Source organism: Eptatretus burgeri, chromosome 5 (assembly GCF_056783735.1).
Source record: "Eptatretus burgeri isolate ZD-2024b chromosome 5, Ebu_testis_v1, whole genome shotgun sequence".
Lineage (NCBI taxonomy): Eukaryota > Metazoa > Chordata > Myxini > Myxiniformes > Myxinidae > Eptatretus > Eptatretus burgeri.
Window position 1 is genome coordinate 18238742 of NC_140965.1, and position 12763 is coordinate 18251504.

Consider the following 12763-nt stretch of genomic DNA (forward strand, 5'->3'; position numbering starts at 1 on the left):
CTCTTTTGCTTCTCAGATTTTCTCCGACAATTAACCACCTCCATGAAAAATCCAATGAACCCCATTTTGGAGAAGATAAAACCCGTTTTGCCATCTGTATCCTCTGTTTGGCATTCCTGGTCTGTAGTCTCAGTTTGACAACCCACCGACTTCGTCTGCAATTTAGCCTGGACCAGGGAATTAATGAACAGAATGGCTTCTATGACTGGCGGCTTAATTATGGGGACATTAAATAACAGCCTCTGTGTATGAAAGCTTTCCTGTAGTTTTTCCTTGTTGAAGCCAGACACCCTTTGAAATTCCACACACCTTCTGTAGGCAGCACTGTGGTCACCCCCACAGTTGGCACAGAACATTTTTTGGCTTGAACAGCAACCATACTCATGATCCTCATTACACTTCTGCATTGCCGTCTGCCCCTGCAGGATGGTGCGGTTTGCCGAAACTTTTGGCATCTATAACACATTGGGGGGGGGGGGATGTATTCCCAGACAGGAAATGCTTGATATCCAAGGAACACTTTACGGAGTAGGGAAGTGCTGGAAAAGGACAACACTACCGACATGGTCTCAACCTTAGCCCCCTCTTTAAACGTAGTGAGGCGCTGAGCATCAACTACACCTTTATCCATAAAATGGCTCTTAATATCTTCCATATCAATGGCAGGAGATACCCCATAAATAACTCCCTGACTTTCCATCAGAGAACGAGGGATGAGGGCCGAGACTCAGACGAGACCGCCAAAAAGGGAGTTTCGCATAATTTTTTATTGCTGCACTACATCAGTAAATCACCTGATCGAAGCTTTTTGGCACTGTGAACGTTGCCACATTGTTCCCCAATTAAAGAAGCCATTTTAATCGGGTTGTCGAACATTAATGATTTGAAGCCTTCCTGCACCCAGAATATAATTGGGAATATATCCCCCCCGATTCCTCATGGACCGTCATCACGTTATGCAAGTCCGAGTCATCACTTCTTCCCTGATCAGACCTACTCCTCCATGCCCAAACATTTAGCAGCTCGATGGTCCCTTGCAGGGGCGTCCCCCTCGTCATCGCCCGATACAGTCTCCATTACCTCACTCATCAAAGGACGGCCACAGAGGGTGAAATTGAACCCAGATGTCAAATGAACACAGGAAGCAATTCGATACGAAATACCAGAAGAACTCAAAAGCACCTGCCAACCCGGAAACCAACATGTCCAGTGCCAGCCTCGAAAAATCGACTCTAAAGCATCGCCCTGTGGGAAACTGAATTGTTAATTGAATTAATAATGAGGTAAAATGCCAATTTGCTTTAGTTAGTGCTTTGAGAAAGACCTTAATAAATATATGCTGGGAAAGCGAGTAGGGAGGTAAAATATACACATTTCTCTGTAGTCGTAAAAACCTTGTAAAACCTTCTCTTGCCAGATGGCCAGCATGGAATCACACACTCTTTCCTCCCTTCACCGGGGCAATCTGAAGCAAGCTCCGTTTTTCATCCTGCGTTTGTGATTTTAACCTTACAAAGTTCCATCTGTTGTTTCTCCAAGAGGCCTCTCTTTGTTTAGTTAATTTATTTTGATGTATTAACCATGCCCTGGAGGGATCACACACATATATATATATATATATATATATATATATATATATATATATATATATATATATATATATATATACATACATACACACTATGTAGAGTTAAGTTTTTCTGCTTGTGACATCACTCCAGGCTAAAAGCTTCCTTGTGCATGTCTTGTCTTATATTTGCTTCTGAAAAAACAGCTTAAACTGAAAAGTTCTTTCTGTCTCAAAGTGGCCAAAAAAAGTACCGACAGTCCCAACGACGCGACCAAAAAACCATCAACCCCTTGATTTCACAGGAAGTAAGTACAGTGGGTTTTAACTTTCAACCCTCAGCATCCGAGCACCGAACAAGCAATCACATTTTTCTTTGCCCTCGTGGCTGGTTTTAAAGCCATTGCCAATTGGTTATTTTATATAAATTGGGTGTGCTTTAGAAATCATGTGCCGAGTCAGTAACCTGCGATAGTGGGATGAAAGCGATACCAGTGCAGTCATAGCAGTATGGTGATAGTGATGGATCTCGATTCTCGACCTGTACCAATTACCAATTCTGATCTCGCTTTAAAACAAAATCATTTTTAATGGCAAGTTGAAGTTGGAAGTAAAAATAACTGTTCTCGTCATGGGGGGGGGGGAAGCCCTATGTGGAAATACTTTGAAAAATCACCGTGTGTCAATGATGTGTACGTCATACATGAATACATAATGGACCATTGGACTATCGTGCATTTTTGGAACCAAGGTAAAAAAACAATTTAAAAAAATATATTATTTAATAGTATCAATATACTAGTATGACCCAACTGGTAAATCAATATTTTAAATAAAAACAAAAATCGACACCTACAGAGCCTATTCAAACACCCAATTGTCACTCATGCACTCTTTTAGGGTTCCCTTAGTATGCATGCAAAGTTTCAGGCCATTAGGTTTCATGGTTTTGGAGTTATGGAGGACACACACACAATTATTATTATAGATAGGAGGCTATTATTTAATTATATTTGGTTGGGAAGGACAAAAAAAATTTTAAAGAATAAATAAATAAATAAATAAAAATCGCTCTCAACTAATTTTTTCCGATTTAATTTTAGATATCGACATAATTATTTACGCAATGAGTTCCGATCATCACATATGGAATCAGATTTCAAATATCAAGTTTTAATAAACCAACATGATACATTATTCAATCTTGCCAGGAGCCAATCAAATTGCACCGAGCTTCACACAGCCAATCAGCATTTTAGGCCAGATTTCAACCAGTTAACGAGTGGACAGAGATTTTTATGTCGTCAATACACCTTCGTTTGGCAACAGATATGAAGCTTGTGACCAAGTTTCATCAAAAGCACATATTTGGTTCAAGCAATAATGACTGAAATGTTTACACACTCACTCAATGACTCGCATACCTACAGACACTGCTCGATCGCGCAAGCTCACTGGGCTAAAGTCCATGTGAGCTCAAAAATAAGAAGGTATGGGTCAAGTGGGCTGCTGTCGGCCCCATTGTGAATGTACATGTTGCTGCATGAAGTGTGCTTTTCTAAGCTCTATTTTGATTATTATTTATATCATTCAAATTGTACAATTTTGAATGTATGTTTTTATATCGCCAAGATCTGCACAAATAAATGTTGTGAAACAAAAATGAAATGTAAATTGCTGAAGTACAAAATTGTTGTTAATGAAGTTTTGACGACTGTATTCGATCATCGGCTTTTTTCAAAGACACTCGATCTCATTTGAAAATACTTGAACAGCACCCGGTAGAGCGCGCACCTCCACCAGGAGGAACAGTTTACGTTTTGTACGTACCCCACTGATAGGCCGGATTCGCTATTCACTGGTCAGAAAGTGTGACCTGCTTCAACATTCGTGCTTCTCGTATTCATGGTTTATTTATTTTACACTTCAGGACTGGTCTCCTATATCCACCTGGGAAATTGGAAATCAGCCAACATCACAGCATTACATTAAAAAAAAAAGTGCATAAACAGATCCCCGTAACCACAGCACCATTAGCTGACTGTAATATCAATCATCAGCAAGGTTATGGAATCCATCATCGCAGTTGACATAAAATCATTGATTTTCTCCAGCAGCTCATCTCAGATCATCAATTCAGATTCAGACCTGGTCACTCTACTTTGAACATGCTGCTTCTACCCTCCCAAGAATGGATGGAGGCCCTCCATACCAGTCAAGAGATCAGGGTCATCACTGGACATATCTCGAGCTTTTGATGCAGTCTGCCATCCTGCCCTGCTCTCCAAACCATCTGCCTATGGAATCCAAGGCCAACTGCACTCTTGGATTACTGACTTCCTCCACTCTCGTAGCCAACGTATGGCTCTCAACGGAACCCTTTCATCTCCTCTCCCTGTCAAGGCTTGAGTACCACAAGACAGTGTTCTAGGCCCTGCATTATTCCTAATCTTCATCAATGATCTCACTGACTCTGGAAAATCCTCTTTATCTCTTTGCTGATAACTCCACTCTCTGCCATGACATCTCTCATCCTTCTGACAGACAGGCAGCAGCCTCTCCCCTCTCCTCAGACCTTGATAAAAATCACAAACTGGTCAAACACAATTTTGCTTACGTATCCATATTGTCCACCCTTTTCATTCCCCCTTACCCCTTATCGTTACCTGCATCCCTTGTTTGTCCTTCTCAGACTACTACCTCCCTCTGCCCAGCTGTTGTTGTTTTCCCTTTCTCATGCTGTTCCCTTTGTTCTGCGTTGTCCTGATTTGTTCTGTGTAACCGCTCTTCCACGAGCCTAGACCATAAATTTAAAAAGAAAAAAAAAGAAAACTTAACAATGCCCCGACATTTACGGCATTTTTCAGGAATGTATCCCTTGCAAAACGTATCCACCTGTTAAACAGCACAATTAATCAGCTTGCACTCATCACCTAACCAACTCAACCACCTGGTTTTGTCATAATCTGTCCATAACCTTTTGAAATACCATGCTATATTGTTACGAATCTGGCAGCCATGAGCACACAACAGCCAGAGTCCTTATAGATCAGTTATATCGATAAGTATGTGTTTCTAGTTAGGGTCCCGTCCCCTATGTCTAATAGGAATTAAGTGTACGTGCGGTGCAAAATTATTTTATAGTTTGGATTTTTACATCCAAAATAACAACAACCCTATGGACCATTCCCCACACGATGGCACGTCGAACACGCATGTGGGCAGAGTTCCCTCGGTCACCGAAGTTCTGACTCCACGCTTCGGCCAATCGGAAGGGTGCGAGCGCATTTGCCGTATTTCAGCCAATGGGCACAGAGCGAGCTCCAAGAGAAGCAGAGTCTCTTTGGGGGGGCGGAGAATCGAGACGCCCCGACCAATCAGGGGGAGACGACAGATTTCCCCCAGCGAATGAGGGGTGTGGTGACGTGAGATACGTCCCTCCCCCCCCACCCCAAGCCCGATGGGGGAAGAAATAGACGGGACGGCGCAGTCATCTCGTGTGTCTGGTCTCGTCTTGTCACTGGCTCTGGTCTCGTCGCAGTGATCCCTTACCTCGTCATTATTCAAGCTGGCTGGCATCCGTGGCTGAATCCTTGGTCCCTCGGTGCTTGGTATATCAGCGCGGGTTCGAGTCCCACCACCGAACAAGATCAACGTTACCGCACGAGGCGGGAAAGTGCAAGAACAGGCTCTTCCCTCAGCTCGTCTTCCCTCCTGAGCTGTAGGGCACAATAAAGGGCAACCGGCCCCATTGTGTGTGTGTGTGTGTGTGTGTGTGTGTGTGTGTGGTGCCAGTCCGATAAGTAGACATTGCTTAAGTATCTCGCCCTTGTACATTGACTGCATATTTGTGATAACTCTGCTCTGTGTTCCCCTCCCCAATTATTGTTGTTAATAAATTCCCTTCTTGTTGAATGTACCAGCTCGTTCTTTGTCATTTCTGCCATTGGTTTGCCACGGTGCGTATTGGGAATTAGGAAGGCCATTGCCGTAGTTGTACATTTGGACCGACGGGCCTCGGTAACCATCCGCTCGGGTTACACACGGTTTGAGCATGGTAACAGCTCGTTCCGCTCGAGGCCTGCCGAGGGTATGAATTCCCCGGTAGCTTTGCCACATGGGTACTTACGTATATTGAAGTTGGCAATTAACCCTACTCCACACGGTCGAATTATTGGTGATTCATGGTCCTGTAAGTGACCCGTACCTTCGGACTTATCCGAGGGTCACGACCTAAATTCCGGTGGAGCTGACTCTACTGCTCCCCCTAGTGGTCGTGCTTGCCACCGAGACCCGGCACCACAACAACATATCGTTTTTGGGCCCAATCTCTCAATGGTGAATGAAGAATCACCTAAAAACAAAATAATTATTATTTCATATTCTCGTTTCCGGATCGTCACCAAAGATGAATCAATTTATCCTCGTCACACACCCAACATGTCCGCCAAATTTCATCTGAATCCACCCATAACTTTTTGAGATATACTGCTCACAGACAAGCAAACAAACAGGGGTGAAAACATAACCTCAGTCCACCTTCGGTGACAGATAAAAAAAAAAAGGAAACAATTGAACATCTTTAGTAAACAGTTACATCACTACCTGTGACAAGTTCCATGACGTGATTTATTACGGGGTTTCTGACTGCTGCTTGGCCTTATTGACGGTATACTGTTGCCATGATGGAGGTGTGCATGCATGCACTGTGTGCTCCCTTACCCTTTTCAAATATTGTCCATAGTACTGAAGAAAAGAAGAAGAAAAAGATAAATAGCATCCAAGAAAGGTATGAAATAGGACACGACACATTTGGGGAAAAACGGGATGATCCCGTAAAATACGGGACACCAGTCAACCTGCATGTGCTATCAATTCCATCACCGTTTGACAACCTACTGTGAGGGGATATTAATTCCAAAGATCGACAACTTTGTACACCGTGCAACTCGGGAATAAAATCAATCAGATGTAAATCCAGCGCATCACATGACCTTAAAAGGAACCACCCGTTAATCAGGTACCCACCGGAGAAGGAGATTTGGCGGTAATAGAGAAAATTAAAATCAAGAGAAAGAGAAAGAGAAAGAGGAGACATGTCCAGGGTGGCCACAAATGTCTCGTCACCCTTTGTAAAAATTGTGACAATGGCTTTGTGTGCATTGTTCATTAGTGTCCTTTTTCCGTTTTGCAGATCAAGTGAACGGAACCATGTGACGCGAGACGTGCTTTTAATGGTAGGACAACACACGTGTGCTCCAGAAAATGTCCCACCCATAACATGGTGCAAAATTACTATGTAATGACAATGATGGAGCACAAACGGATCCACCGGACACTTGAGGCTTGCGTCGTATTCTGTAAAACGTGTAACAAAGTAAAAGAGCAGTGTCAATGCACGTGGTACAGCTTGTGGAGCCCTTCGGTGTTGTCAGCTCATTTGATAAAACGGAAATGTCACAATTTTTTACAGGGGGTGGCAAGACATTGTGGCCACCCTGTGCATGCACATGTACATGTACGGAGCATAACTGGGAAGATGGGGATCAAAAGTACTCTCATATTTGAGTACGTAATAAGTATATGACCCATTAAAACGAGCCAAAAAGTATTGAAATTAGAAGGTGATTTGGGGTATACGGACCTGTAGCCCATTAGTCGTGCGGAGGTTAAAGAGACATCACGAAGACATTTAATTACTTTACTTACCGGTTTAAAAAAAAAAAAAAAAAATCACATTTGACGGCAATAAAAATACAACTTTACAAACCTCGTTGGCTGAGATACCTTTAAATGACCCTCATGACCACCATGACCCTCATGACCACCATGACCCTCATGACCACCATGACCCTCATGACCACCATGACCACCATGACCCTCATGACCACCATGACCACCATGACCCTCATGACCACCATGATCCTCATGACCACCATGATCCTCATGACCACCATGACCCTCATGACCACCATGACCACCATGACCCTCATGACCACCATGACCCTCATGACCACCATGACCCTCATGACCACCATGACCCTCATGACCCTCATGACCACCATGACCACCATGATCCTCATGACCCTTATGACCACCATGACCCTCATGACCACCATGACCCTCATGACCACCATGACCCTCATGATCCTCATGACCACCATGACCCTCATGACCACCATGATCCTCATGACCCTCATGACCACCATGACCTTCATGACCCTCATGACCACCATGACCCTCATGACCACCATGACCCTCATGACCCTCATGACCACCATGACCACCATGATCCTCATGACCACCATGATCCTCATGACCCTTATGACCATGACCCTCATGACCACCATGACCACCATGACCCTCATGATCCTCATGACCACCATGACCCTCATGACCACCATGACCCTCATGACCACCATGATCCTCATGACCACCATGGCCTTCATAACCCTCATGACCACCATGACCCTCATGACCCTCATGACCACCATGACCTTCATGACCCTCATGACCACCATGACCCTCATGACCACCATGACCCCCATGACCACCACGCACCAAGGACTCATCATCACTCACCAGATCGTTTCCCGCCGGTCTCCTTGCCAGGTTGGTATTTACACACCAAGATGTACGTAATGATGGCGCAGCAGGAAATTAAAACCACCCGTGCCTGCCAGAGCCGTGCCATCGTTTCGTGCCGGGCCCGCGGGAAGTGCACGAGAACACAACGTGACTTGAGGAGCACGAAGACGATCGAGGACGATCGAGGACGATCGAGGACGATCGAGGACGATCGAGGACGATCGAGGACGATTTTCCAGAGATGCAAGAGTTCATGTTCCGAGCACCACACACACACACACAAACACACATACACATACAGGGAAACGCCTCACAAAGAGCTCGCGCGTGTGTGAGTGGTGTTTGGGTTTTCCTTGTAAACGAACCCCGTGCAAACGTATAGTAATTAGTAACTCGATCTCGAATCCACAACGTTTATAACCGCGAGACGGAGACAGAGTTGCGGGAGTACCAGCCGAGCTAGCGATTACACGTGGATACTCCTTAAACCATGTCGGGTATCTGAATCTCACAGAATAAATTAAAAGGTCTTGTCGACCCAGTACAATGAAAACATGAAAGGAAAGCAATTGCTTCGGGATTAAATATGGATGTTGAACGGGTGGGAGGTAAACATATTTTACATCAACTCGTACGTGCCCGTACGTGCAAAAATAAAAAAATAAAAAAAAGAAGAAGAATTGTGACGTCAATCATGATGTCATAGCACCGTGTCCTGTCATTAGGTTGGTAAATAAATGGCCATAACCTGGGAACCACTTGTCCGATTAATATCAAACCTTGAAAATGCACATAGACAGGTCCCCAGCAATATACCTGGCAAGTTTCAATTAGATCGGACCAGTGGTTGTTGAGAAACAGAGGTCACAGACACATACACAGACAGATTGCTGGAATTATAGATAGATGATTCAGGCAGTGGGTGAACAGTGAGCTTCCGAAATTTGTAGATGAAACAAAGCTTGGAGGTTAGTTAGGTCGATAACAGAGAGGGGGGTGTTCAGATTCAGGAAGGTCTACATAATTTAATTGATTGGATAAAAGATTGGCAGGTGTGGTTTAACATAAATAATTAACGTATGGTGCTGCGGATGGGTCAGAATAATGTAAATGTGGATTACATGATGTAAGGGGCAATCTTGGAGTGTGCCACACGGGAGAGGGTTATGAGGGTGGTGATACTAGATAGCCTCCAGGGAGGTGGGGCGAGTGGTGAAAGATACGGGAGTTGTGGCGTATCTGAAGGATTACGGTGTGAGAGGCCAGACACCATATAAGTCGAAGTTCCACGTTTATTACCCAGGGAGGCGCACACTGCGCATGCGCGTGGCGGTAGCTTCACAGAACATGACAACATCTCCCTCCAAATAAAATTTTGCACAACATTATTCCCCCAACAACACTTATACAACGGTGCTAGGTACAATCACAAATTCAACCGCTCCGGTGCCTTGCATGTGCGAGCAGAGCGTCGCAACATGGATGACTGTTCTTGTGGAACACCAACAGAAGCAGCCTCAAGAGGAGATGGAGAGGAAGGAGGAGGATGAGCAGACTCCACCACACCACTATTGGGCTCAGACTCAGTGGGCTCAGACACTTGGTTCATAATAGGAACAGACACCAGCGAATCACCCTCAAAGGGCTGAATATAGTTTGGAGGATTGGGGTCACAATGCCTCAGGCGGAGCTGGTCAATATGTTTACGTACTGTATGTCCATTGGACAGGTCTACAACAAATAAAGAGTTGCCAATTCCATTTATAACACGACCAGTGAGCCATTTAGATCCACGGCCGGGATTCAGCACAAACACAGGATTGAACACATTGATGGCACGTGGTACTGAGGTCCTGTCATGGTACCACTTCTGTTTAAACTGGAGGTCCGCAACCCTGGACGAATCATTCGGATGAATCAGGTCTAAGTAGTACAGCGGCTGAGCACCAGAATCTTTCAGTTTTTGCAGAAATCATGAAACTTTGCACAGGGATACTACTACCCCTAGTGATCTGTAAAAAAAAATGCACCGCAAAAATCTATGCCCCCTCGTGGCTGCCATCTTGACTTCAAATACGGCTGCCGTTTTAATTTGACTTTTTGTTATAACTTAAAAATTAAGCCGGATACAAAAGTTATTTTAAGGTCTAACCCTACATTTTCAGGATCAAGGAATTCATTTAAGTCATTTCCATGCAAACCTGACGTCGGCCATTTTGAAATTCAAGATGGTGGCCACCAAATCGGAAAATATTGAATATCTCTGTTGTTAATCATGATAGAAACATAATTCAAACAGCAATTCCAATGTTTTCAGTGCCAATCAACCAGATGGCATATTTTTCAAGGGCATCAGATGCATCAAATGCCATTCTGTAAGATGCATATCTAATTATGTCATACTTGATTCCAATATGGGTATGAAAGTGAAAAAGGTCAATATTCCATATTTCAGTTTAATGCAAACAACTCGTGAATGTATCAATCATTTCAGACCATACATAAATCATTCTTAGGAACAAACCTCAACAACTGGTGAAGGATGCCAGAAATTAATTAAATGAACCCCTATAGGTGCCCCCTCGTGGCAGAAAAATCACAACCATGCCACCTATATAGGTTTTTGTGGTTTCTCATTGTCACTGACGACGCAGTTAATTTAATTTTCCTGTGAAGACTTATACTTCATAACAAGTGCCACCACATATGCACAGGGCAGTGCAAACTGGCTTTATTGTGGAATTTGTTCTATAACATTTGCAGTTCTCTCTGCAGGACTTGGTACACTTGTATGCAATAAGCTCGAGGCAAGCTTTCTCGGCAATAGGTAGAACTGTCCACTTAGGCCTGAAATTGTCCTGATTGGTCTCCCAGCCCCAGTCAGATGGACTGGGAACTGTTGGCAGCTGTTCAAGGCATTGTCCACAGATATGTCCGGCTTGATATACTGATCTCCTTGTGTGCTCCTCGAGGGCTGCCTTTGTCGGCGGAATGTTATCAAGGGTCCTTGACATTCTGGAAAACAGTGTCATTCTTGCAGTGTTCACATTAACATCATCACTGGTACGACAGTACAGGAGCACAACAAAGTGTTCAAGTTTTTCCATGATATTCTCCGGTAGAATTGGTGACACTGGTGATGACAAGAATGCAAAACACTCTGTGATCTCTGGCCACACACGCCAGGTATTCCACACAAACTTCTTGCCATTATTTGCAAAGGAGGATGTAGTGTCACATCCTGAGAAAGCATGAAAAAAAGGGCAAACCTTTTGCCATTTCAGGGCCAATTACTGTTGCTATCTCATGCACGGGAATGTATCAGAATTCCTTTCCTGTTCCAAACGCTATCCATAGTTTTTCAAGGTTTTCCAAGTTCTGAAAATGAGCCACAGCCAAAACAACAACGTCCATGTCAACAGTCCTGATCACCACATCTTTAAAACCAGAATTCAGGGCATCTTTCACATGGAGCGAGTAGAATCCTGGTGTCAGCCTCCTCATGTGTGCAAGGCTGTAGTCCATCCAAGTTGTGGTTCATATTAGAGCTGACAACTGACTCATGAACAGTGGATATGATAACCCTGTCGCCAGTGTCCTTTGACACTCTCAGCACCTAGGAACTGGAAGAGTTCATCCTTCTTGTCATCATTGCGAAGGAAGTTTTTCCAATTGCCTGGCAGCTTCACATTTGGAGACGCACGTCTACGAGCCCCTGTCCCTCTATTTTCTCTTTCTGTAAGCTTCAAAGTGTTTCTCCGTTAAACATCCCAAACAATATCGACTCGAAGAGACCTTTCTAGCTCTGAAACTACATAAGGTACAAATACCTCCCTGGCATATTTCCCAAAGGTCCTGGATTCTTCAACTTGCAGAAAGTGCACCACTGCAGCACCATCAAGTATTCTTACTTCAGCAGTTGGGGTATTCAAGTAGGCTGATTTTCGGCTAGATTCAAGACATCCGAGGAGATCAGATTTCTTTCCTTGCCTAAGTTTCCCTGCTGTAGATAATGATGGTGGAAATTTCTGATTCTCGTGCTTGAAAAATTCCTCCAGATTTCCTTCTCTTGACTGGCTACCTATGTACAATCTCGCAAACAAAGAACAGTCACTCTTGAGTTCAGAGATTTTCTGCTTATCCTTCAATTGGGCCACCTTATTCGGTTGACTGAATAGTGGAAATGTGTTCCTTGATATTGGTGCACTGACTGGTGCTTCATTTATTAAGAGCCTGTCCTCAATGGAAGTACTGCACTGTTTTTCTGCTGTTGCATGAATCTGTTGGATAGTTTCAACAACAGTCATCGGCATGATTTCCAAGGTGTGTAATGTAAACAAATCCTCACGATGATCAAGAAATGGATTTCCTAATTCTTCTAAGGTAGAGACAAGACCACAACCATCTTCAAAAAAGGATTTCTGCGAACTATGGGTTTGTTCGTGATGCTTGTCATCAGCATCGTTACTATCATTGGGATCAAACTGTTCTTCAAATTCAGCTATTATGGCTGACAACTGAGGGCCAGCCACCATCCATCTCCGTAGGGCACCAGGGTTTTCGGTGAGGCCGATGACACCCCCATCACCTTTCACACGCGCATTCAGA

At 44.0% G+C, this 12763-nt stretch overlaps 1 protein-coding gene across 5 annotated transcripts in view; it reads right to left on the minus strand.

Moving 5' to 3' along the window:
• RIC3 (RIC3 acetylcholine receptor chaperone) overlaps positions 1 to 8515 on the minus strand; it is a 52964-nt gene extending 44449 nt beyond the window's left edge. For 4 of the 5 annotated variants that reach the window (XM_085880876.1, XM_085880875.1, XM_085880874.1 and 1 more), the window contains exon 1: positions 8150 to 8355. In XM_085880876.1, the coding sequence (XP_085737002.1) occupies positions 8150 to 8261 (112 nt within the window). In that variant the 5' untranslated portion in view covers positions 8262 to 8355. The other variant, XM_085880873.1, reaches the window with a different exon arrangement.
• Between the last annotated feature and the right edge of the window lie 4248 nt (positions 8516 to 12763).